Source organism: Grampus griseus (assembly GCF_964374135.1).
Source record: "Grampus griseus genome assembly, chromosome: 15".
Taxonomy (NCBI): Eukaryota; Metazoa; Chordata; class Mammalia; order Artiodactyla; family Delphinidae; genus Grampus; species Grampus griseus.
Genome location: NC_139009.1, coordinates 25,256,396 through 25,281,787, shown reverse-complemented (window position 1 = coordinate 25,281,787; position 25,392 = coordinate 25,256,396). Strand labels below are relative to the sequence as shown.

At 34.5% G+C, this 25,392-nt stretch overlaps 2 protein-coding genes across 2 annotated transcripts in view; one reads left to right on the top strand and one right to left on the bottom strand.

Moving 5' to 3' along the window:
* Positions 1-25,392, bottom strand: part of BIRC6 (baculoviral IAP repeat containing 6) — a gene marked incomplete at its 5' end in the record, with an annotated part of 244,882 nt that overhangs the window by 145,877 nt on the left and 73,613 nt on the right. The window contains 13 exon segments of the mRNA XM_082671758.1: positions 145-244; positions 483-806; positions 1,631-1,818; positions 11,085-11,231; positions 16,247-16,380; positions 17,174-17,321; positions 18,704-18,801; positions 19,719-19,850; positions 19,941-20,102; positions 20,453-20,586; positions 21,806-21,984; positions 24,052-24,183; positions 24,661-24,792. Of these exon segments, the coding sequence (XP_082527884.1) occupies positions 145-244; positions 483-806; positions 1,631-1,818; positions 11,085-11,231; positions 16,247-16,380; positions 17,174-17,321; positions 18,704-18,801; positions 19,719-19,850; positions 19,941-20,102; positions 20,453-20,586; positions 21,806-21,984; positions 24,052-24,183; positions 24,661-24,792 (2,010 nt within the window).
* Positions 12,780-13,185, top strand: LOC309833901 (small ribosomal subunit protein eS26-like; the record flags this gene model as incomplete). The annotated part of the gene is made up of 1 exon (XM_082672437.1): positions 12,780-13,185. The coding sequence occupies one exon, from the start codon at positions 12,780-12,782 to the stop codon at positions 13,125-13,127; it is 348 nt and encodes a 115-aa protein (XP_082528563.1). The 3' UTR covers positions 13,128-13,185.

The window sequence follows — 25,392 nt, the reverse complement described above, 5'->3', positions numbered from 1 at the left end:
ATATAATGCTTATTCTTGGTAAAAAGCACTTTCCCAAGAGCAGATGTGATTTATTTGCACAGGAAAATCAAACTACAAAATATTAAGTCTTCAAAGGGCCAGCAGACAAGGCAAAAAAAATATTTTAAGCAAATCAAAGATTACCTGAATGCATCCGTTCTATAATAATGGACTGGTGAGGGGGAGGCTGAAGAAAATGTGAAGCATGAGAAATTGCAAGGGCTAGACCAGAGCCAAGTGGGTTCTAGAAAAGAAAAAAGTATAACTCTATGTTGATATCACTCTTGCTCTATAAAAACTAATAACCATAATATAAAGTTAACAAGTCCCATTTCCAGATGTATATTCTGTAACATTAAATAAAATAATCTAATTTGATATAACAAGTTAACATAATAAAACTTTGCTTTCTAAAGTTAGCGTATACATCAAAATATTTTTAAATGTCTAAGCGAACACCTATTTAAAATATAGTAATTTACCATTCTGGACTTGTTGGAATTTTTGTTATGTGCAGCAAGATTGACTGCTGGGGGATCAATAACTGAGCCTGGGAAAAGCTGTGCAAGTTCGGCATTAATCACAACGGAAACTGCTTCATTGGGTGGGGTGAGTGGTGGAGTCATAAAAAGTGGTGTTGTTTTTGGAGTGGGTGGAATAACATCAGATGGATGAATGAAGAATCCAGGGGCTGCCACTGGGTTGGAAGGCACAGAGTTGTGAACAGGACCTACTGCTGATGCTGCGGATGCTGCTGCAGCTGCTGCAGCTGTTGTCTGATGTAACTTGGCTTCCAGCTTTGCTTTCTGTAAAAGAAGTAAAAGCAACAAATATAGACTAATCCTGCCTATCTAAATTGTGGGGAATACTACGTGGGTATATATTGTGAAAATAAACATGATTAACTGTATCCTAGTTCAATAAAAAGGAAATTAAGTAAAAAATGGACTCAACATGGAGTACTTCTATGCTATATATGTGTGTGTGTGAGAGTGTGTGTGTGTGTGTGTGTGTATAATACACACACACACACACACACACACATAATTCCTTACATATTTGATATAAACTTTCCTGAGTATTTGGGAAATAGGAATTTCTCAAAGCAAAGGCGGAAAGGAACCAGAACAATTAAATGTAAATAAGGAAAGAAAGTTCTCCTCAAAACAAAATATTAACAGGAAATGGATTCTCATGCTGCCTAACCTGATACAATCTGTCACCTGGAATTGTATGAAGTTTCCAAAACATCTGCTATTATTAGTAAATTTTAATTCACGTTAAGTTAATTGGTCTTTAAAATGTTGTTTTAGGTTTTTCAATCCATTAAAATAGTAACTTTTAACTCTTATGTTTGACCAAGAGTGTTTATAAACAGAGTAAAGGATGGAAGTTACCTAAAGACTGCAAAGAAAATACCAATTATATTCCCCCAGATATGTATCAAAGAAAATGCATTTATATAAGTTTTAAAAATTTAAGTATATCACAAAGATGTTACCTCAATTTTTGTAGAAAATGATTAGCTCAGATCGGTCAACCTTTACAAAAATAATGGTCATTTTTACAGTATTTTTTCAGCTTTTGAAGTTTAGAGACAGCATGAACAAAGAGCCAAATAGTCTCCAACCTGTTGCTGAAGCTTCAAAAGCTGCTGCTGTTTCTCTTGCAGCACCTGCAGCTGTTGCTCGGCTGAAGCCATTGCATGAGAGAGAGACTGCAAAGCTACCTGGGCTGCTGAACTCAGGGCTGTCGAAGCTTCCCCAACTGTCCCAGATGATAGTCCACCTACTGCAGGAGTAACCCCGAAGGAACTCACTGGCATAAGACAAGGGGGGAAAAGAAACAGGATGAAGAAAAGGTTCACAGAGAAACATATACAAAGTATATACTACTTTCACACTAAAACTACAGTTAATTTTCCTTTAAAAAACAAGACTCTTTAGAGGAAATCTTAATGGTAAAAGTATATCAATAATAATAGTATTCAAGTATAAGGGATCCAGGAATGACTTTTGATCAAAGAAAAATTAGTAGGCTTTTGAGTTTAAAAATGTTGTCAGCATGGAAGAAATTTCATTTAACATGGCTAAACTCTTACGCAATTTGAGCATAAGAAACAGGCTGAGTTTCCTTTACTAAGTTTCTTACAGCAACACCACCTTCTTCTCCCTCCCCTAAAAAGCTCAAACAACTTTCAATTACAAGAACATCATTTAACAAGACTGACAACACCTATTTCCTCATTTAAAGCATAGCCTGGAAAAGAGAATCTTGCCCACAAAGAATATGCAAAGCAATGTTTCCTACCATATGCTCCTCAGAACACTAAGAAGAGGAGAAGCATGTCAGATGCACAGTCAAATAAGTCTGGCACATACTGCTTACCCATGAACATTACCACCATTACAGGTCTATGAAATCGCACGAAGTTAAAATTTTTTTACTCCTCTTTTCAATGTTATTCAAATATACAGCATAAAAGAACTTTTTTCCCATGATATATTTACCAGTATCTGTGTAAAACATTTTGGAAAAAGCTGAAATAAAAACTTAATTTCATAAACTTACACGATTAATCTTCGACAAAGGAGGCAAGAACATACAATGGAGAAAAGACAGTCTCTTCAGCAAGTGGTGCTGGGAAAGCTGGACAGCCCCATGTAAATCAATGAAGTTAGAACACACCCTCACACCATACACAAAAATAAACTCAAAATGGCTGAAAGACTTAAATATAAGACATGACACCATAAAACTCCCAGAAGAGATCACAGGCAAAACATTCTCTGACATAAATCATACCAATGTCTCCCAAGGCAATAGAAATAAAAGCAAAAATAAACAAATGGGACCTAATCAAACTTATAGGCTTTTGCACAGCAAAGGAAACCATAAACAAAACAAAAAGACAACCTGTAAGAAAATATTTGCAAACGATGTGATAAACAAGGGCTTAATTTCCAAAATATACAAACAGCTCATACAATTCAATAACAAAAAAACAAACAACCCAATCAAAAAACGGGCAGAAGACCTAAATAGACATTTCTCCAAAGAAGACATACAGATGGCCAATAGGCACAAGAAAATATGTTCAACATCACTAATAATTAGAGAAATGCAAAACAAAACTACAATGAGGTACCACCTCACACTGGTCAGAATGGCCATCATTAAAAAGTCTACAAATAACAAATGCTGGAGAGGGTGTGGAGAAAAGGGAACCCTCCTACTCCTACACTGTTGGTGGCAATGTGAACTGGTGCAGCCACTATGGAAAACAGTATGTAGGTTCCTTAAAAAACTAAAAATAGAATTGCCATATGATTCGGCAATCCCACTCCTGGACATACATCCAGAGAAAACTCTAATTTGAAAAGATACGTGCACCCCAATGTTCATGGCTGCGCTATTTACAATAGCCAGGACATGGAAGCAACCTAAATGTCCATCAACAGACGAATGGATAAAGAAGATGTGGTACATATATACAATGGAATACTACTCATCCATGAAAAAGAATGAAATAATGCCATATGCAGCAACATGGATGGACCTGGAGATTATTATACTAAGTGAAGTAAGAGAAAGACTTACTTATATTAAGGAAAGATAACTGCTACAATAATAACAAATGTTTAGTATGTATTACCTACTACCTTACACTGTTTTAGTTAATTACTACATTCAACAAATGAACCCTGAAGGGCAGGTACTATGATTCTGGTCTTTAGTTGATTAAGTAAAGAATGGCTCAGAGAAGTTACCCTGTAGAGTTACCTAATGGTAGAACTAGGGTTAGAACCAAGGGCTGTGTGAAATCAAACCTAACATGAGGCATAGTGCTAAGCATGGAACTTACATCAACTCATTTAATCTTTGCAATGGCACATGAGTAGGTAATATATTATCCCATTTTACAGATAATGTATCTAAAATTGAGGGAACTATATGGCAGAAACTAACACAACATTTTAAATCAACTATACTCCAATAAAAATAAAAATAAATAAAATAAAATTGAGGGAAGTAATCTGCTCATAAATACCTGAAAAGGGGAGAAAAAAGGTAATCTGACAGCCTATCTTAACATCTAACAATGACTATATTATGCCAGAATTCAAATAAACTATTTTTAAAAACTAAGCTATAATCACAAGATTGAAATAACAACAAAACTGTGCATAGCCTCTTAACAATTAAAACTCAACTTAAAAAAAAAATGATCATTACAGTGTAGCCATCATACACCTCATTTAACTTGCACAAATTCAACTATGTAAGCTTGGGCAAAGAAAGAGCAATCATAACTCATATAAGTTGTGTGCTGCAAAATGAAATCCACTTGCTCCATCAAGTGTTCCACCAAAGCAACAGCAGTTCATTCCAACTCTAGAGGGAAAATTATTAGACTTACTAAGGCATTTATGTTGTACTTGTACTTTGGGGTAATTTAAATGGTTTTTCAATATTAACCATGTGTATTTTAGCCCTTTACTGATTTTAAAAATCTAATGCCCAAATAATATTTAAAGGAAAATGAGCTAAGTCACAAGAAACACATAAGAGACATAAACAACCCAAGAAAAATAAGTCATCCTGCTACTATAAAACTAATTTTTAAATCTTTTGCACAGTCTGAGTTTTCAATATCATTTTCTATTTTTATACTAAGAGCCTCTAAAACTAGATATAAAAAAAAAGAGGTGAGAACAAGAAAAAGATGACTACCATCACCATTCCTAATCAGTATAAATGCAGGAAGTCCTAGGAAGCATGATAGAGCAAGAAAAAGAAATAAAAGATATAACAACTAGAAAAACAACAAAGTAAAAATCTCTTTATTAACAGATGATATAATTGTGTATATTTAAACTCCCTAAAAAAAAAACCCTAAGAATATACAATCTACAAGAATTAATAAGTTAATATAGCAGTGTCACCAGGTATGAGATTAATATACACAGATCAATTATACTTCTATAGACCAGCAAGAAAAACCTGGAAATAAAATTAAGAAAAATAGCACTTATAATAGCATAAAAAATCAAATAGCTAGGTACAAATCTAAAAAGGATGTGCAAAACTTCTAGTGCACCAAGAACTATAAGACATCACCAAGATAAATGGAATACCTAATTTAGCATAAATATATACTAAAGAATATTACCATGTTAATGGACTGGAAGTCTTAATGTTAAGATGTCAATCCTCCCAAACTGACTTATATTCAAACCCCATATTAAAATACAATAAGTTTTTTGAGTATAAATTATCAATCCAATTCTAAAATTTAAATGGAATTACTGAGATCTAATGTACAGCACATTGATTATAGATCATAATACTGCATTATATACTTGAAAGTTACAAAGAGAGTAAATCTTAAATGTTCTCACCACAAAAAAGAAATAGTAATTCTGTGACGCGATGAAGGTATTAGCTAATGCTATGGAGGTAATCATTTTACAATATATAAATTTTTCAAAACAACACACTGTACACCTTAAACTTGCTCACTGTTATATGTCATTTATATTTCAATAAAGTTGGAAAAAATGGAAATACAAAAGACCCAGAATCTTTATGAAAGAGCACCTTTAAGAAAAAGAATGTTGGTGGATTACACTCCTAGGTATACACTCAAGAGAACTGAAAACATACATCACAATGAACACTTAACACAAAATTGTTCACAGCAGTATTTTTCTTAATAGCCAAAAAGAGGAAACAACCCAAATGTCCATTAACTGCTGAGTAGATAAATGAAATGTGGTACATCCAAAAAAATTTTTAAGTGGTAAATATAAAATGAAATATTATTCAGCTACAAAAATGATGTACTTAGACATGCTAAATGGACAAACCTTGATAATATTAAACCAAGTGGAAGAACCCAGACAAAAAGGTCATATACTGTATGATTCCACATTTATGGGAAATGTCCAGGGTAGGCAAATCCATAGACTCAAAACAGATTAGTGATTGCTAGAAGATGGGGGAGAGGGGAATTGGGAGTGACTGTTAATGGTTACAGGGTTTCTTTCTGGAGTGATTAAAACGCTCTGGAATTAGTGGTAATGACTGCACAACACTATGAAAACTTCATATATAAATTTTCTAAATCTACCAAAAAAGAAAAAAAGTTGGTAGATTTGTACTAGCAGATCTTAAGACTTAACATAAAGTTACAGTAATTAAGACAATGAGGTACTGGCATAAGGCTAGATAAACTGACCAAAGGAACAGAAATGACCCACACAGATAGCAAACACATAATTCTGAAGAGAGGTGACATTGCAGTAGAGTGAAGGAAAGATAGCTTTTCCCCCACAAATGATTACACATCACAAGAGAGAAAGAGTAAACTAAGATGAATTAGAAGAAAATACCCATAGTAAAAGAAGAGATTTAAAAGTTGAAATTATGTCAGTTATAGTGATGAAGTGTAACATACATGAAATTGGAGATGCAAAAAGAAAGAAGATAAAAAACAGGGCAGAAGCAGTGTTTCAACAGTTAATGGCTGAGACCTTTCTAAAGCTGATGGAAGATACGAAGTAAGCATTCAAGAAGCTCTGTGAATCCCAACCAGGATAATTACAACTGAAACCACATGTAGGAAATCATAGAAAAATGCTGAAAACAGAGAGAAAGGAGGTGAAGGGGAGAAATCAAGGAGGGCGGGGGAAGAGTATGAATCTCAAAAACACCTTGAAAACTGACAATGACATTAAAAAAGGAATAATAAGACTGACAAGTGATGTCTAACAAAAACAGTGTAAAGTAAAATGAAAGATTACCTTTAAATAACTAGAAGAAATAATAGCTGGCTTACAGTTCTATAACATGTGAAATACTCTTCAAGAATGAAGATGGGGGCTTCCCTGGTGGCGCAGTGGTTAAGAATCCACCTGCCAATGCAGGGGACATGGGTTCAAGCCCTGGTCCAGAAAGATCCCACATGCTGCGGGGCAACTAAGCCCATGCGCCACAACTACTGAGCCTGCGCTCTAGACCCCACGAGCCACAACTACTGAGCCCACGTGCCACAACTACTGAAGCCCGCGTGCCTAGAGCCCATGCTCCACAACAAGAGAAGCCACCGCAATAAGAAGCCCGCACACCACAACAAAGAGTAGCCCCCGCTTGCCGCAACTAGAGAAGGCCCGTGCACAGCAATGAAGACCCAACGCAGCCAAAAATAAAATAAATAAAATAAATTTATTTAAAAAAAAAGAATGAAGATGACATATCTTGATCCAAACAAGCCAAATGTAGAAAGTTATTATTATGATGTTCAGAAAAATTTAATTAAGTACTGAAAATTAGATGATACTATGACATTGATTATACTAATTTATTAGATTATGATAAAGTGCATCATAATAAACCATAGTTAACTTAGATAATTATAATAAAAATGGAATCAGTTATTAAAGAGGACATCTGCATTGTTTAAGATACTATGTATGCGGGGCTTCCCTGGTGGCGCAGTGGTTGAGAGTCCGCCTGCCGATGCAGGGGACACGGGTTCGTGCCCCGGTCCAGGAAGATCCCACATGCCGCAGAGCGGCTGGGTCCGTGAGCCATGGCCACTGAGCCTGCGCGTCTGGAGCCTGTGCTCCGCAACGAGAGAGGCCACAACAGTGACAGGCCCGCGTACTGCCAAAAAAAAATAAAAATAAAAAAATAATAAAAAAAAATAAATAAATAGATACTATGTATGGATAATGGCTGTCATTTATCTAATTTTTCAAGAAATATTTGAAATTTTCCTATAGAAAACTAAGTTAATTCATCATCAGTAGACAAGAACAAAAAAAGTGATCTTACAGAGTTTTCAGACATAAAGAAAAATCAAACCACAGAAAAGCTCAAAAGCAAAGAAACAGAGAAATGAAAATGGAGTTATGAAATAAATCCAAATGAATACTGAATATAAAAACTATAATAATAACCATGGAATTAAAATACATATAAAATTAAGGTATAAAGCCACATTGCCATATAAATTAGAAAGGTGATAGATAATGTTCAATATATTAGCACTGTATGGTAAAAAGAAAAGCAACTGGATTTCTGGATGTCAAGGATATGTGTATATTATGCTCTCTGGGATGACTGCTAAAAATATTATAATAAAAAGTAGAAAAATAGCTCAATAAAAATACAATCACCAATAAAATGGAAACAAAGGAGAAAAAGAAACATCTAACAGGCAAGATGAGAAATCTAATAGAATATATGAAAAACATGGTAGATTTGAATCCAAATATATTACTAAGTATATTAAATGTAAATAAACTAAATACTCCAATTGAAAGAAGGGGAGGAAAAAAGCAACTACATTCTGCTTATAAAAGACATGACTAAAATGAAAGGAGACACTGAAAAGCTGAAAGTAAAAAGCAGGAAAAATATATACCATACAAATAGTAACTAAAAGAAAGCTGATAACTGGTAGAGAAATATCAAACAAAGTAATTTAGGAAAATCAGTCTTAGAGAGAGAGAGATAATACCTAACGATAAAAGATTCAATTCACAAGAAAGATACAACCATTCTAAATTTATATGGTAGCTTCAAAATGTATAAAATAAAAATTGTTGAAACTAAAATAGACAAATCCACAGGTATAATGAAAGGAATTTAACATGCTGATCTTATTAACTAAAAACAAAAACAAACAAAAAAAAAGATGAAATAATCAAAGACAGAGAATTTGAAGACCACAATTAATCCAAGTGGATATACAGAGCACACTTCACCAAGTGCAGAGTAAACATTATTGTCAAGCATTATTGCTGATCCTCTGCAATTCCCAATAAATTTTGCAGACTGACAAAGTATTTCTTTTGACCCCCACAGCATTTTAAATAGAAATGAATAAGATGATAACTAGAAAATCTTAATATGCTTGTAAATTAAGGAGTGCATTTTTTAACGTTACTTACTAAAGTTGAATATATGAAAACCCTATAAAGCAGCAAATCAACTTCTACAGTCATAGCTAAGAGAATAGTGTATCCACTAGTACTAACAGCACTACAATATAACAACCTAAATGTCACTCAAGAGTACACAAATCAATAGTGGGTACATAAATTTTGTTTTATTCAGAGAGTAGAATCGTAAACAGCAATGAAAATGAACCAACTATCTATATATGCAATGATATAGGTGAATTTAACAACGATAACATGGAACAGAAGGCTGACCAACAAATACATAAATGCAATTCTATACCATACAGACCCTACTCAATCAGTGTTTAGGAACATGTAGCTAAGAGGTTATACAAAGAAACAAATAAAAACCAAGAAATGATTACTCTAAAAGTTAGGACAATGTTGACCTTTTGGAGAGAGTGAGGGAAAAATAAATGGAAAGGGGGCATGAAGAAATCTTTTTTAGAGTACTGGAAATGTTATTTCTTGACTTGGTGGTCACATGGGCAGTTTGTGTTGTGATAAATTGCTTCACTATACAATTGTTTTCTGCACCTTTCTGTATGCGCATTATATTTCACAATTAACATGTTTCAAAAGAAAAGGAGACAGGAAGCTGAGAGACTACAGTCATCTTCTAGCACCTTATGATCACTAGTCAGGACTCTGCCCTAACATTTAGTAAGTATCCCTCTGCTGGTGGTGGTTTCAATCTGGGTGGAATACAGAGGTGAACGCTTATAAAAGCATAGACTACCTTTGGAAAGACAAGAAACGGGTCCTATTGTACGTTTTACAGGAGTAGAAATGGGTAGGAACGTGAGGAAATACTTTTCTTTTTCAAACCAGATCTTTTATGTTTTAAATTTTATAACTTCTGAAAGTATTACTTATTCAAACACATTAATTTTCTTAAAATAAAAAATTAATTTCATGACAGTTCCAAAAAAAAAGTCTGATTTAGAACCAAAGAGTTTTCTGGAAGTTTAATTTCTTGTTATCGCATGTTTCCATACCACTGTAAATATATAAGTTTCTACAAAATGACTGCAATAGTCCAAGAAAACAAACACAAATGAATTTTGACCCTTCTGGCATCTCCATATGAACGAAATATAAAATTTTATTTTAAAATTAAAACTCTAAGCTACATAAGCCATGAATTTCACTTAGTGGTTACTTCTACAATTGGAAGATACAAGATGATTCTGAATAAAAAGGCACTCAAAGGACTGTAAATTTCCCTTTAAAACACTTTGCCATTCTGGACCCAAGTGCAAGATTAAATTTTTCATGACTTCTCAAGCAAACTATTTTTACTTTCTGTTAGACAGCTGAAGAAACAAAAAGACACCTACTTACAAAAAACCATCAACAGCAGAATTCATTCAAGACAATATTCAAAAACACTTCTGGGACTGTAATATAAATGTAAAACCATACACCAATATTTTTAATTATAAAAACTTCAATTATTTGTGCCCAGATAGAATTAACTGTAAATAAACACTGATCCTACAATGTGAAGAAAAAACACAGAAAGTAAGATATACAGAATAAACAGAAGTTCTTCTCACTGATTATTCATTTAAAACATCAACACCACCATATATTCAACACACACAAATACTGGTTCATATATCCAAAGTTGTTTTAAACTAGCTGAAAAAACAGTATTTCGTCTTCACTCATCTCAACCTTCTCAAAGACATTACCAAATATACCTTTAACTTTAAACGCAAGAAATTACATCATGATGCCAAACTGACCATCAAGACTGATTGCTGAAGGTGGGTAATGAAAATATAGTCTATTGTACTCGTCCCTCTACTTTCGTTATGTTTGATATTTTCCAAATTAAAATGTTTCTAAAAATGCACATACATAAAACAAAAAGATTTAACATAGGGTTCTAGAGGGTAGGAAAAACCCATGAATAGACTTAGAAAAGAATATGAAACCACTTATGATTTTTCCCCAAAATGTGCCTCCTACCAATAAGTTTCTACTAAACATGACAGCAAAGGAATTTACATATACTATAAACTGATATGTAAATACTGATATATCACTTTATTACAACATAAAATATGTAATAAAAGAATGTATATAATAAGAGAAGGTATATACCAGTAAACGTACTTGCATCATCCCTTTCTATTCTGGTTCCATCACTAGTTGACACACAAGTAAAGTGCAGAGGTTCAACTTCTAGAAGTCCAGTGAGAGATGTGAAACTACCTTCAGCAGCTGTGCAACTACTGACCTTTCCATTTCCTAATACAAAAAAGAGACAAGTTTTATAAAACGTGAATTAACCTTAAAAAGGCAATAGTCATATTGAGAATTATAGCTACTACTTCGATTTTAAATAGAAAGATGTTTAAATGCATAAACACAGGGTTTACACAGGGCTTCAACAATGGACATGGTATTAAGAAAACACACAGATACTAGTCTCCTTACTACAAAAGCAGAGTTGCAGAGAAGCAACCTAGTGGCCATTCACATTAACAAGAAACTATAACAAGTGATTTAGATTTTAAATGAGGAATAGAAGACAAAAGAAAAACAATTAATAAATAAATAAAATAGATTTTAAATGAGGGGAAAAAATAACCAGCTACTTAGATTAGCTATTACTCAATCTGTTTAAGTATGCAAAATATCAGAATACATTCTATGATGTCAACAGTACAAATGACACTTACTAAAAACTAAAAAAAATTCTAAAATATTAGCAAGGTTTATCTATAAATTTTATATTTTGAATATAATATCAATATTCTAGAATGAGATATGCTACCTTATAATCATAAAAAGTTTAAGTTGGCACATGTAGTAGTAAGAAAGAAAAATCAAATGGTCACAACTATGCGAATCATAAAACCACAGTAAGAAGACTGGACAGAAGAACACAAAAGAATTAAGACTGGTGTATATCATACAAGGGGAGGAAGAGGGAAGGGTTATTTTTAGTACTTTTCAAATGTTCTAATCAGAGCACTACTTTTAAACAGAATTCTTTAACACACAAAGTAAAACAGAAAGAGAAGATGGAAAGAATGGAGAGATATGAAAAATATCATCAAACATCTGAAGGAATAAATTAAACGCAAGACTAAACTGTCAAAACCTTGTTCTCCAACGTCCCATTGGCACCCAGCATAGGACCTGACACGTGTGTTAAAAAAATATTTATTGAGCACTTATTCAATAGAAGACATGGGAGATACAAGAAAAGGGACAGGCCCTAGTTGTCATGAAATGCATATTCTGTTCAAGGTTACCAGGTATTAATTAATTATACAACTGAACCAAAAAAAATTCCTATGCTTTACTTAAGAGAAGTTCAAAGGATAAATAAATCAAGGGGAAATCAGTCTATGCCAGGGGTAATAAAATACTTCCATGATGAGGTGATGAGACATATGGGAAGAATAAAAGATTTTTATGTCTTTATTTCACTGGGACGGGAATCCAGGCAGAAGAAATGACATGAGTGAAATCCCTTCAGTAGGAAGGAACATGACACGTTAGAGAAACTGAAAGAAAAATGTGCCTAGAGGAACATTTCTCAACCCTAAAACCCCTCTACACATCTTTAAAATAATTAAAAGAACTTGAAAATTGAGTTTTCATTTATGTTGGCTCTGTGTGTGTGTGTGTGTGTGTGTGTGTGTGTGTGTGTGTGTGTGTCTATATAGAAATATTTATCAAGGTAGAAATTTTAAGATGAGAATATTTTAAACATTAATTAGTATAACAGTAATAAACTCATTAGGTATAAAACTAAATAGCATCTTTTGATGAAAAATGACTGTTATGACCAAGAAAACAAGGAATAATGGTCGTGCCAAGAAGGGCCGTAGCCACATGCAGCCTATTCGCTGCACCAACTGTGCCCGACGCGTGCCTGAGGATAAGGCCATTAAGAAGCTCGTCATTCGGAACATCGTAGAGGCCACAGCCATCCAGGACATTTCCAAAGCGAGTGTTTTCGATGCCTATGTGCTTCCCAAGCTGTATGTGAAACTGCATTACTGCGTGAGTTGTGCCATTCACAGCAAGGCAGTCAGGAATCGTTCTCGGGAAGCCGGGAAGGACCGAACACCTCCACCTGGATTTAGACCTGCTGGTGCTGCCCCACGACCTCCACCAAAGCCCATGTAAGAAGCTAAGTTCTTAAAGACTAAAGAAATACTGCCCCCTGGAAAGACAATAAAATGGAAATTATACTTTAAAAAAAAAACAAAAATAATGAGAAGACTGGTGATGTTTTACATTCTTGCAAATCTCTTTAAAATTTGGCTTATCAGAAGGTAGTTGGATTTGCCTATCTGCCTCTGCATCCAATGTATTACAATAGGATGCTCTGGCAGAAATACATGAAGAAACACCGACCCAATACAAATATGTGATTGGAAAAGAACGGAATATTTTAATAAAGTATTAAATATTCAAAAACTTGAAAAGTGGTAGTTTAGGATTAGTTGCAATACGGTATCTGAAATCTTAAAAAAAGAACTTCTCAAACTCTATCTTAAAAAATCTTAAAAAAAGAACTTCTCTGGGCTTCCCTGGTGGCGCAGTGGTTGAGAGTCCGCCTGCCGATGCAGGGGACGCGGGTTCGTGCCCCGGTCCAGGAAGATCCCACATGCCGCGGAGCAGCTGGGCCCGTGAGCCATGGCCGCTGAGCCTGCGCGTCCGGAGCCTGTGCTCCACAACGGGAGAGGTCACAACAGTGAGAGGCCCGCATACCGCAAAAAAAAAAAAAAAAAAAAAAAAGAACTCAAACCCATGCTTGATGTTGAATCACCATGCATCAATCATAGGGAAAATACTGGTCCACTGCTATATACAGATCTTCCAAATGTTAACACATTTCATCATGTAATATCAGAAAATGACACTCACTAATATCATCGTAGGCCATCAGAAAAGTCATTAAAGCTCATTTCAGAGGAAACAAGTTTTCCAAAATTCTAATTTCTGCTTAAAAGTCTGCTTCTAATATTGGCAACAAATACTATCAACTGGATGGATACTGACAGGCATTTTTTATTCATTTTTGAGAAAATACCTGCCAAATAATCAAATCTGAATAAACGTATTTTATCAGTCATTCTTGCAAATAAAAATGGTATACCATGAAATAAGCAACTAGTTCAGCTTATAACTCTAACAACTACACAAGTGCACTTCCTTGAAACAACCATGGTTCTTCAGCATGCAGCAGAAGTGTTTCATGCACACTTCCCATTTCATCACAGAATACTTAAAAGATGCATACTCGTGAGTTCAAAATTTAATAAAATTAACAATTTTTACTGTTTCATCAAAGGTATTTCTAAGTGAAACTGCCATACTTCTTACTCTAAGTGCATGGGGAAGAGCATCAGGCTTTTGCACAATCAGTATGAATGTCAATGCAATGAAAAAAGGCAAGTAACATTGTTTTATCATGAAAACATTTAACCCGTGGACTCCCTAAAAGGATCTCAGGAACCCTGAGGGGACCTATGGACCACACTTTGAGAATCACTGGGCCACAGAAAGAAAACTAACAGGGCAGATCACACAAGATGTTCTATGCTATATTAGAGACTCTGGACTGCACAATTATGGAAAGGAATGAAAAGTATTTTAAGAAGAGACAGAGAATGATCAGATCAGGTTTGCATTCAAAAATGATTGCATTCATTGCATTGTGGAGGATGTATAGAAGTGAGCCAAGAACAGATGCAGAATGACCAGTTAGAAAGCTATTACTGTAGTCCAGGTTCAAAACGACTGTGGCTTAGATCGTAATACTGCGATCGTGGGAAGTAAGAGAATGGGCAGATTTGAAATATATGTTGGTGGAAAAATAGAATCTAACGACAGCCTCATTGTGGAGGATGAGAAAGAGAGGATAACATTCAGATTTCTGTTTTGTGCCATGGATGCCATTAACTGAAAAAAGGAATGCTGGATGGTGAGAAATAAAATGAAGAAACGTTCATATGGAGACATATATCACGACTTCTAAGTCCCTTCTTCTGGGACTATGATACTCTATAATATAGAGCATGGCTGCTCTTGCTTATTTAACCCCCAGGCTTGGCCTGAGCTTTACGGTCCTCTCCTTACATTCTCTCTATAAGGAATTTCATTCTATCCTAAGGAGTTCAGAAGGCATCTACAGGTCTAATTCTAACCCCTCCTTTGAGTTCTATTCATAATTTGACAAGTCACTTAGATAGAGACACACTGGCAGTAAGGTAGTCAGGAGCCTAAGTCATCAAACAGAGGAGATAACACCAGTATCTAAGGCAGAATAAGTCATTAAAAAGCAAGTAACAGACCAGAAGTATAGTATGACCTCTTTCATTAAAAATGCTCATAAACACGTGTAGCAAATAAGTCTAAATAGCTAAGCATTCTGTTAACAATGGTAATCTAAAAGGATAAAGAGGTTAGAGTTGAGACATTTTATGTTTTATTTATATTTCTATATTTGATTTTTCTCTTTTGCTTTTTTCACAACTCATAATTTACAAACCTGAGACTAACTCCCAAAATTTACTTATAATTAATGTGGTAATTATCATAGTATGTTTACAAATAAATTTTTTAACATTTTGGTTTACTAGCAACACCTGCAGTAAGTTCGGTAAGATGGAAGAAAACAAAAAACAAAGCGATCATTGCTCTATCCGACAAAACTAGAAAAACACCGAATTCCAGCACCTGAAAAGATTATACAAATAGTGTTATACATTCAATCCTAAAAACATATTCTTTAGAAATGCATACAAGAATACATGTAACATGGTGTACCAAGTTCACCTCAGGAGAGTGTGACAGAAGATGCAGAAAATTATTTTTTCTTTCTGCATCTTTGCTTATTAAAATAAGTATAAATTAATTTTATTTTCATATTTTGTAATATGAAATAACATGTTCTTTGAGTTTATGAACAAAGGCACACCACATAAAACTGAAAGGACTACAACAAATAACCAAATTTTAATCTCTTATTAGCATTAACGTCATACTGACATGCAATGAAACACACACACACAAAAACCAAATTTGCAACCCTTTCAAAAATAACTTCAATATTTTTTGAGGGGGGAGTTAAGAAACAAAGGCAAATAGTTTAATGACTCACGGATACTAAAGTTAAGTTCTAAAAACTTTTAGTTCTCAAAGATAGAATGTAGTGACTACAATCTATTAAAAAATCAATGGTAACTTAAACCCAAGATATAAAATTCAGAAATTCCTTTAATAAAAGACTTTACTACCTGAAAGGACATCTGATAAATCAATTTCATCTGACTGGACACCAATGCTGCTGTTGTATACATTTTTACAAGAAGAGCCACTCATCTCCAAATCAAAGAGGACTGGATCGAATGGTGAACTATATAATCCATATCTGAAAAATAAAATAATGTCCTAACAATTTTCCTGTCAGCCATCTAATTAACAAATTATCTATTTACTTAGTTTTCAAAGCAGTTTTTACACAGGGCAGAAGGAGACACTATTAACTCCTTAAATTCACTGAATCTCAACTGTGTTCCCTGAAAACCTATACTCCAAAAGATACAGTCCAGAGACTCAATAAATGTGATTTCAATTAAGCTGATAACTAATGAACCAAGACAACCTTCATCTGCAGTCTGAATCAAGAAAGAGCTATCAAGCACCCCTCCCTTGCCTCAATCATTACATTGACTCAGCAGAAGGTACAAAGGCTTTGAGTAACATCTCATTGAAATCAAGATTTCTAATCTATAAAGATTACAAAAATCCTTGCTTTAAATAAGATACTTCAAATAATGAAGATTAGGCAAGAACTCAAATCTAACCTTTAGCTATTTCTTAGTTCATTATGTTTAAGTTTTAGAAAATCAAACAGCAGATAAAGAATACTAGTTAAGGGCAATAAGTGATTTACATAATTTTGCTTACAAAGTTTTAACAACAAAGAAACAAATTACCTTAAGTGCTTCTACCATTAGCAAGATACACCACTTTTAAGTATTTTAATATAATTAGCCCTCTGAATAACCATCTCCAGGACTTCCAAAGTTGTTAAAGGGAATTATTTTCAGAGAAAATAAAGGGAAGAAAAACTTAAGCAAATATATATAATAACAATTATGCGCAAAGGTGGTATCATATCCAGAAAGGCCCATGATTAGTCATTTCATAGATTAAAATACCTTGTCTGAAGCAAAGCCTCCATTGGTGTTAGCCTGTCCTGTAACTGCCTGGACACAGCAGTAAGCAGAGATGCACACGCGGTACTGCACCCAGCCAAATCTTCATCTTTAACATAATTCAGTAAGACAAAATACCAGTAGACCGAACCTGAAAACAACAGCAGCAAATCAGCTGTCTAAATCACTGTTTCTTTTCCTCATTTTTCTCTAACAAAGAGAACTTCAGATTTCATATTTATCAGTATGTCCCCTTTTCCTAGAAGGATTTTCTGGAAATAAAATCTGTAAGGGCAAATTACAAAGAAGGACTAACTCCTTGGAGGACTCTAAGAGGACACTGACAAAGAACTGTAATCATATTTTTTGAGAAGTGTACAGGATCAACTTAGTCGTTTAGGTTTTCAGTAACGTGAGATGACTCTGAGGGACATTTTATAATAGCTAGAAAAGCGGAGATGTCAGGTCCTTCAAGCCATCTTTCCTAAAATACTATTTCTCTGTACTAAAAATTTCAGAACCAGTTGATGGCAGTGAGCTACAAATAATATACGTTAGCAACTGAATGAAGTATAGTTATTCCATACTGCCAGTTAGATACAGACCAAAGGTGATATTAAAAGGTGACCATGATGATGTATTTTAAGACTCTAACTTGAGATATCTAACTAAATACATCCCATAATTTAAGCACCCTACCACTAACACTATCCTCAAGAAACTGTTTTAAACACCAGAGACTATTAAAGTGAGCAACCAAGTCCAAAACATTCTACTCTATAAAACAAACAGTTCATAGTCTTAGTCAATATATGTTCAAGGTAAATATAAACAGACTTTTTGTCTAAATTAAGGTATTGATAAAATAACCATTTATCCTAACTTTGAGCAAACTTTTTTTCTGGTATACCACCAAGATCAAACCCTTGTAGAATATGTTTATCTCACTGAGATAACTTGTTGAATGGTTATTTATAAAATAAAAGACTGTGAGAAATGCCCACAAAAAACTAACACTAGGTAAAGGACAAATCTGTAGCCCTTCATAGTAAATTCCTACCTGATAACTACATGCATTTTTGAATGGCATTTCCAGTCTTTAGGTGCTGTAAAAAAAAAACAACAACCCACTGGCTCCTTTTAGGGAATCAGAGTTTGCCACAGACCCTACCATTCTCACACAATATGTTTATGAACCATTCTTCTTATTTATGTCATCTCTCTGGCACTTACTGACATTTTAGTTTGTGAACAACCAAGCAACTCAATTATTTTAATGAAGTACAGAAAATGTATGAATTGAGATGACCTGGTTATTTACTTAAATCTCCCATTAACTTTTTCCTAAAAATATTATCGAACAGAGAGTATCTGCCTACCCAATCACAATTTAAAACCCCTTAAAAAACAGATAAGCTACAGAAAAAAAGAAAACTAATTGAGAAAAAAAAGAAAGTTACTACACAGCCCCAAGCATACTGTGAGATATTTCCTAAGGCTACAGCTATTTGTTATTGAACTAATTTCACATACCACCAGTTGCTGCTGCAGGTAAGAACGACATATTATCAAGTAAGGCCTTCAACAGAACAGATCCAAATCCTGGTTGACATGGGTCACATTTGCCATTACTGAAAATAATTTTAAAAGAAAAAATTTAAATACATTACTCAAGGTCTAAATCCAACTCTAAACATGGTGTAGTACTTTTAAAATCTTTAAAATGTGTTCATACAAATTGAAAGAAAATCTGCCTTAAAGCCCTATAGACATGCAGAAAGATAGTAGGGATTGATTATACTAAGGGTCTTTGTAACTGTTTTCTTACACACTAAACCACTCTTTTTTTTTTTTTTTTTTTTTATTACCAAAAAGGGCTAACAAGCAGGTATAGTCAATATAGACTATTGGCTTTTAAACACTTCCTAGATAGTTTCAGTGTTTAGAGAAAATGATCTGCATAACACTACATATAAGTCTGGTAAAATTATTACGTAACTGGGAACAAGGCCTCAGGTGAACAATCCAAAGACAATCAGGGACAGTAGGAGTGAAAGTGGGGGAAGGGATCCCCTTACCAAACTCCCCGAAGTCTTCCTAATAGGCAAAGAAGCCTAGTAGAATTCTTTTATTACTAGATTTATTTAACATGACATTTTGCCCAAAAAAACCCAAATTTTTTCTTAGAATCTCAATAGTCCTCATCAACTTTTGAAAATCCTCTTAAGTTATACATATATTCAACAGGGACCAAATAACACTATAGACAAGGTATCCCCTGCCAAACTGCAGGTGCACCTGCAACGTATATTTTCAAATTAAAAAAAAAACAGGGGCTTCCCTGGTGGCACAGTGGTTGAGAGTCCGCCTGCCGATGCAGGGGATATGGGTTCGTGCCCCAGTCCGGGAATATCCCACATGCCGCGGAGCGGCTGGGCCCGTGAGCCATGACCACTGAGCCTGCGTGTCTGGAGCCTGTGCTCCACAACGGGAGAGGCCACAACAGTGAGAGGCCCGCGTACAGCAAAAACAAAGAAAAAAAACCAACCTGATACACAAGGCTAGAAATCGTGCACACTTATGGGCTATGCTGCGTCCTGCCTCAAAGAAGCAAACATGTACAATGTCTAAAAGACATTTTCGTGTTTTTGAAAGCAGGCTCTCATTTCCTTCCTTTGAGCTGCAAAACAATAGCAGATGTTTAGGCTCATCTTGAACTTCCAATCATAACATCCAAAGGGCAATCCGTGGTAAATAAAATCTTATTAACCTTCCAGGTCCATTTGAATGTACTCCAGCTAACCAACAAAGAATATCTAACACAAGGCTCTGGGCATGTTCTGTGATTTGGCCATCATCTGCTTTTCTACACAAAGTGTTAAGAAGTTTCTCATGAAATTCTGAAAACTGTAACATGGCACATCGTTGCACTCTACAAAAAAGAATATATAAACACATTAACAACCAAAATAGAAAAGTTAAAACTAAAGCTATTTCAACCTGGTTGGACATATAATGTTTCATTTGAAATCATTACTATCACAATTTAAAAAAAGAACTTTTGAAAATTCCCAAACACTATAAAGACACCAGGGATGAACCAATGAAGTGGAAAGACAATATATACCATCACTGAGATAAGTTCTTAAGAGAAATGAAAAGCAAATAAAAATTTTCAAGTAAAAGTCAGGATTTAAAAATTTTGTGTATTTTGGTATATTTATTGGAATTCTTCCTTTGTACTCCTATTACTTTAAGAATAGTACAAGAAAATGAGGTTACCTTTCCTTAGAAATTGAAGTTTTCTTAAATCTTCGGATGGTGACTGAGACTTCCTGAAGTAAGTCACAGCCCCGGAGGTTTTCGGATTTACGGGTGCCACTTGCATTTTCATTCTTAACATTAGAGGATTTTTCCTAAACATACAAAAATAAATAACTGAATGAACAAACAAATGAAACAAAAAAATTATTTACTATTAAAGTCTATAAATAAAAGAATATAACTGAATTATGGCTATCAAAACATAAATCTCAAATTAAAATGACAGCTTTCACCCTCATATTCAGTAAATGACTAATTTAGCCCAGAATTATAACAGGGAAAGAAAGAAAGACATAGTCGGGCTTCCCTGGTGGTGCAGTGGTTGGGAGTCCGCCTGCCGATGCAGGGGACACGGGTTCGTGCCCCGGTCCGGGAAGATCCCACATGCCGCAGAGCGGCTGGGCCCGTGAGCCATGGCCGCTGAGCCTACGCGTCCGGAGCCTGTGCTCCGCAATGGGAGAGGCCACAACGGTGAGAGGCCCACGTACCGCAAAAAAAAAAAAAAAAAAAAGACAGACATAGTCATTGTTTAAAGGTAATAACCCAATGAATTAAGATTATAAAGTCAAAGTCTTGAGTCTAAGTCCCAGCTACAGCTCTACAAGATATGCGAGCTCCCCAATCTCTAAGGTTCACTCACTTTCAACATGAAAAAATGGAGGTAATAACACCTGCTCTGCCTACCTCAGAGTTATTTTGAGGATTAAATCAGATAAAGTACACAGAAGTCCTTGAAAAATTGGAAGACCTATACAAATATAAGATGATTAGTGTTACTGGTACTGCTATTGTTGCTTATGAATAATGATGATAGAGAAACAAAATCTCTCCAGAGTTCGGGAAAGTCCAAGATCAAACAAGTATGAGGAAACTGCATGATATATAGCTAGTTGTAGAAAATGAACCATGAAAATTAAGATACATCTCTAAAATCACTTCTCAACTTCTGTTCCTGCAGTCTCTCAAATGTTTACAAAACAAACAAACAAACAAAAAAAAGTAGTGAATTATCAGTAGAGGGCAGAGAAACAAACTCTCACACCCAAGGAACTAAGAATAATTATACAGGGAAGTACCTGCTAACAATTATTCCTTACTGAATGTACTTTATATAAGCTAGGTAGTCAGCTTAAGGTTAATTCAAATATTTTCTCCTTGATTATATTTTTTTAACTTGCTGCAGAGAAAAAATACAAACAAAGTGTCTACTGATAAATCAATTACGGGCCATACTACTTCTAACAGTGTGTCAAATCTCAACCACCATGTTTAAAACAGCACGTTACAGTTCAAAATGATACTGTTTCATACCTTGCCTGCTGCAACTTTTGCCAAGAGTGAAGCAAGTGAATAACCCTTGTTACTCTGGTGTTTTAGGGATGGAAGTCTTACTACCGGACGTATACCACCATTACAGATCTCATCTGTTCCTCTTTCATTCACTGCCTTGACATGGATTAAAAATGAACGATATTTTCCTCCTGCCATACCTAGAGAGTGGTACAGAAGGGGACAAATTATTCAATCACCAAAAAATCAAATTGTTTTTTGTCTTCCCAGAGCAAGTTAAATTAACTCCACAAAAAGAAAAATACACTTGGCCAGAATTTTCGAATTACACTGTTTACATACAATATGGCTAAATAACCTTTGGTAGCAAAAGAACAAAAAGCACAGGAGTTATATGAACAGCTTAAGATAGAAAGTTTTGACACCTCACATGTTTTACCCCAATCAAAGAAGTTATTCGTTTTAATAACAGAAATTTTGTGAACTACAGAAAAACACAAAGAAAATACTGTCATTAAAGCACCACCCAAAGATAATGATGTATCGTATGTGTATCCATCCAGTCCTTTAATGCACGCATGCACACACATACATATGTGAATGCATACATACACATAAGCATTATAGTATTACAGCTGAAAAAGCACAGGCTTTGGAGCCACTACCTGGCTTTGATAATGGTTCTGCCATTTTATTAGGCATGTGACAAATTAACCTCTCCATGGTTCAGTTTCTTCAAAAGTAAATGAGAATAATAATAGTACCTACCTCAAAGGTAACTGAAACACTTATAACTGCATGGCACAAAGGAAGCACTCGATAAATATTGGTTGTTATTATCACTAGCTTCAATTTTATATGGTTTTAACTAAGTTCAGATCATACTATACAATCTATATGTAAAATTTATTGCAAAAATACCCTCAAACTAATATACCCATGAACAAACCATAAGCTGATTGTTGCCTAAGCAGGTGTGAAATCCTTCTGTAATGACAAAAGCTACTTTTGTTGTTTTCCACTGATCTGTCTGCCTACTGTGCTAGCGCCACACTGTTAACATTCTTCTTACTGCTGCATTATTCTAGGTTCTAGAATCTAATAAGACCCTCCGCCTCAATCTTCTTTTTCTAAATGTCTCTGGCCAATATCATCCTTTTATTCATCCACAAAAATTTAGCAATCATTTTCTCCAGTTCAAAGTTTTAGGAATTTGATGGGAAGAAGAGTCATTTCTACTAAATTCTGGGAAAATTAACACTTTTACATTATTGAGTCTTTTGAAATACACGTTACATAATTTTATCCCCAATTTTGTCAAAGCCGACATTTTAATTTTCATATAAAATTTTCAGTTTCACACTCTCATTCAACAAAATTAACTTATACTCTCAGCAATATGAGAGAAGAGATGTTATTAGTTTTGCTCACCACTGTAACCCAGGATGTGGCCTAACACATCATAAAGTTAAAGAGTCTCATAAAGTTAATGAATGAATGAATAAGATGTAGTCAAGGGAGTACATTCAAACTTGTGTATATACTATGTCTGCAGCTAAAGGTAAGCGTGTGAATAGGGACAAACATTATGAAGGGAATGTACACAAATTAAAATAGTTGTTACTTAGGTGGTCAGATATTTTCTTGGTTTAGGGAAGGATCTCCACACCTTACCCACCTCCAATTTTACTTTAACAATCAAGGTAAGTGTCTCATTTGTTGGCTTTTTTTATTCACCCCTGAGATACAAAGGTGAAATAAATGTCCTACTACTGCAATATCTAATATCTTAGAGATATAAGATATAAAATATACATTAATTATAATTTGTGCTTAAGACACTCAGATCATTACATCTGATACTTTCAAAACTCCTCTATAAAAATCCCGTAAGCGAAGATATTATAACAATATACAACACTCTGAAGACACAGGACTTTAAATTGATGGAAAAGGCAAACATGCCAGAACATGATGTCTGGTTATTTGAAGAATTCTGTATGTCATGCTAAGTCATCCTACATTCATCTTCTTTATGCTTTTTTAAAAAGCACTGAGACCTTCAAGACACAGAAAGTAGGATCTGAAGTTTCACATAACAATAATCACTTATGAGAGGAAATTACCTCAGTTACCAGGAAACTGATGGAATCACTAATGAAAAGTCCCCCAAAAAACAATCTTACTTTTCTGAAATCAGTTTTTTCTAATCTACTTTTACAATTGTGGGATTATTTATTCTGCTTTTGTAAAATATGTTACTTCACCTTTAACAAGTTTGGGGCTTGTTAACGTCAACATCCCAGCATGCCCTGATAGATCAAGGCCACTAGCAAGCCATACTGGCCCACACAGAATGTCTTCTTTATGATCTTCTAAAAACGGACATAATCTAAGACCTAAAAAGAAAAATACACATTTTTAAGTTAGCTTATAATTTAAAATGTAATATTTAATAAGCAAATATCCATCCCATTTACATGTAACAGCACCACACAAAATTCCATATTTGAACGTGTTCAAATAAGAATTCACTATCATGCTAAGGAACTATAATCAATTATCTGATATATTATGTTGCTTTTCCACTCCCACATTATTTACATTCACCTTGATTAAAAAAAAAATTATAGAACCATGACATGATTTCAAATCTCAAGATATTAAAAAACAAGAATGCAAGTATTAGTGCAGCTGTGTTCACAGAGATGCGCTGAAAGTTAAAGCATACTGCCAAAGCAGAATTATAGGTTATTTTTAACTGTGTTCTTAAAACCATGTTTTTGCAAGCCATAAGGAAATCTTTGCCCAACATGATGCATTTGGATCACTACTCCTTTTACTGTCATGGACAACAGCTCTGTAATTTAACTCACACTGTGATTCCTCTACATCCATGTGCTGCATTTCTTCATTCAAATCAACCAGGGACGGTTTCCCATTTTGTTCCACTTCAATGTTAAGAGCTGGAGACAAAGGAAAGGTGATCTGCCTATCTACTGCTGTTTCTAGAGGATAAAAATATTAGGAAACTTAATTTTGCTTAATATCAATGATTTATGTGCCTAAAATTCTAAAATTCTCTGTTAAACTGGGAACTGCAGTGATTTTTATCACAGATGCTAAAATGGTTGTTAGGAGAAGAAGAAAATCAGATTCAATTGTTTCATACACTCTTCTCTCTTTTAATGGTGGATATTCACCTGAAGAAATAATCTGCTGGCAACTAAACTAAGAATTCTTACCCTAGGCTACACAGTACTGCACCTGCAGACTTTTGAAAATACCAACACCTAAGTCCTATCCCAATTACATCAGAGTCTGTCATGATTCAAAATAATACACACACACACACACACACACAAATACACACGTATATATACAAACGCACATATATACACAAACACATACATACATATTTGTGAAACAGGAAATTTTTCAGGTTTCAATGTTTTTACCCCTGATGTGAAGTAGCCATTTTACTCTTAAATTATCCCCAGTTTTTTAAATTATCCTATTAAGAAGAAAACACTGAGAAATAACATCTAGTTTCCAATATGCCAAATATGTACAATCTATTTTAATAACTCAATACATCAAATTCGGAA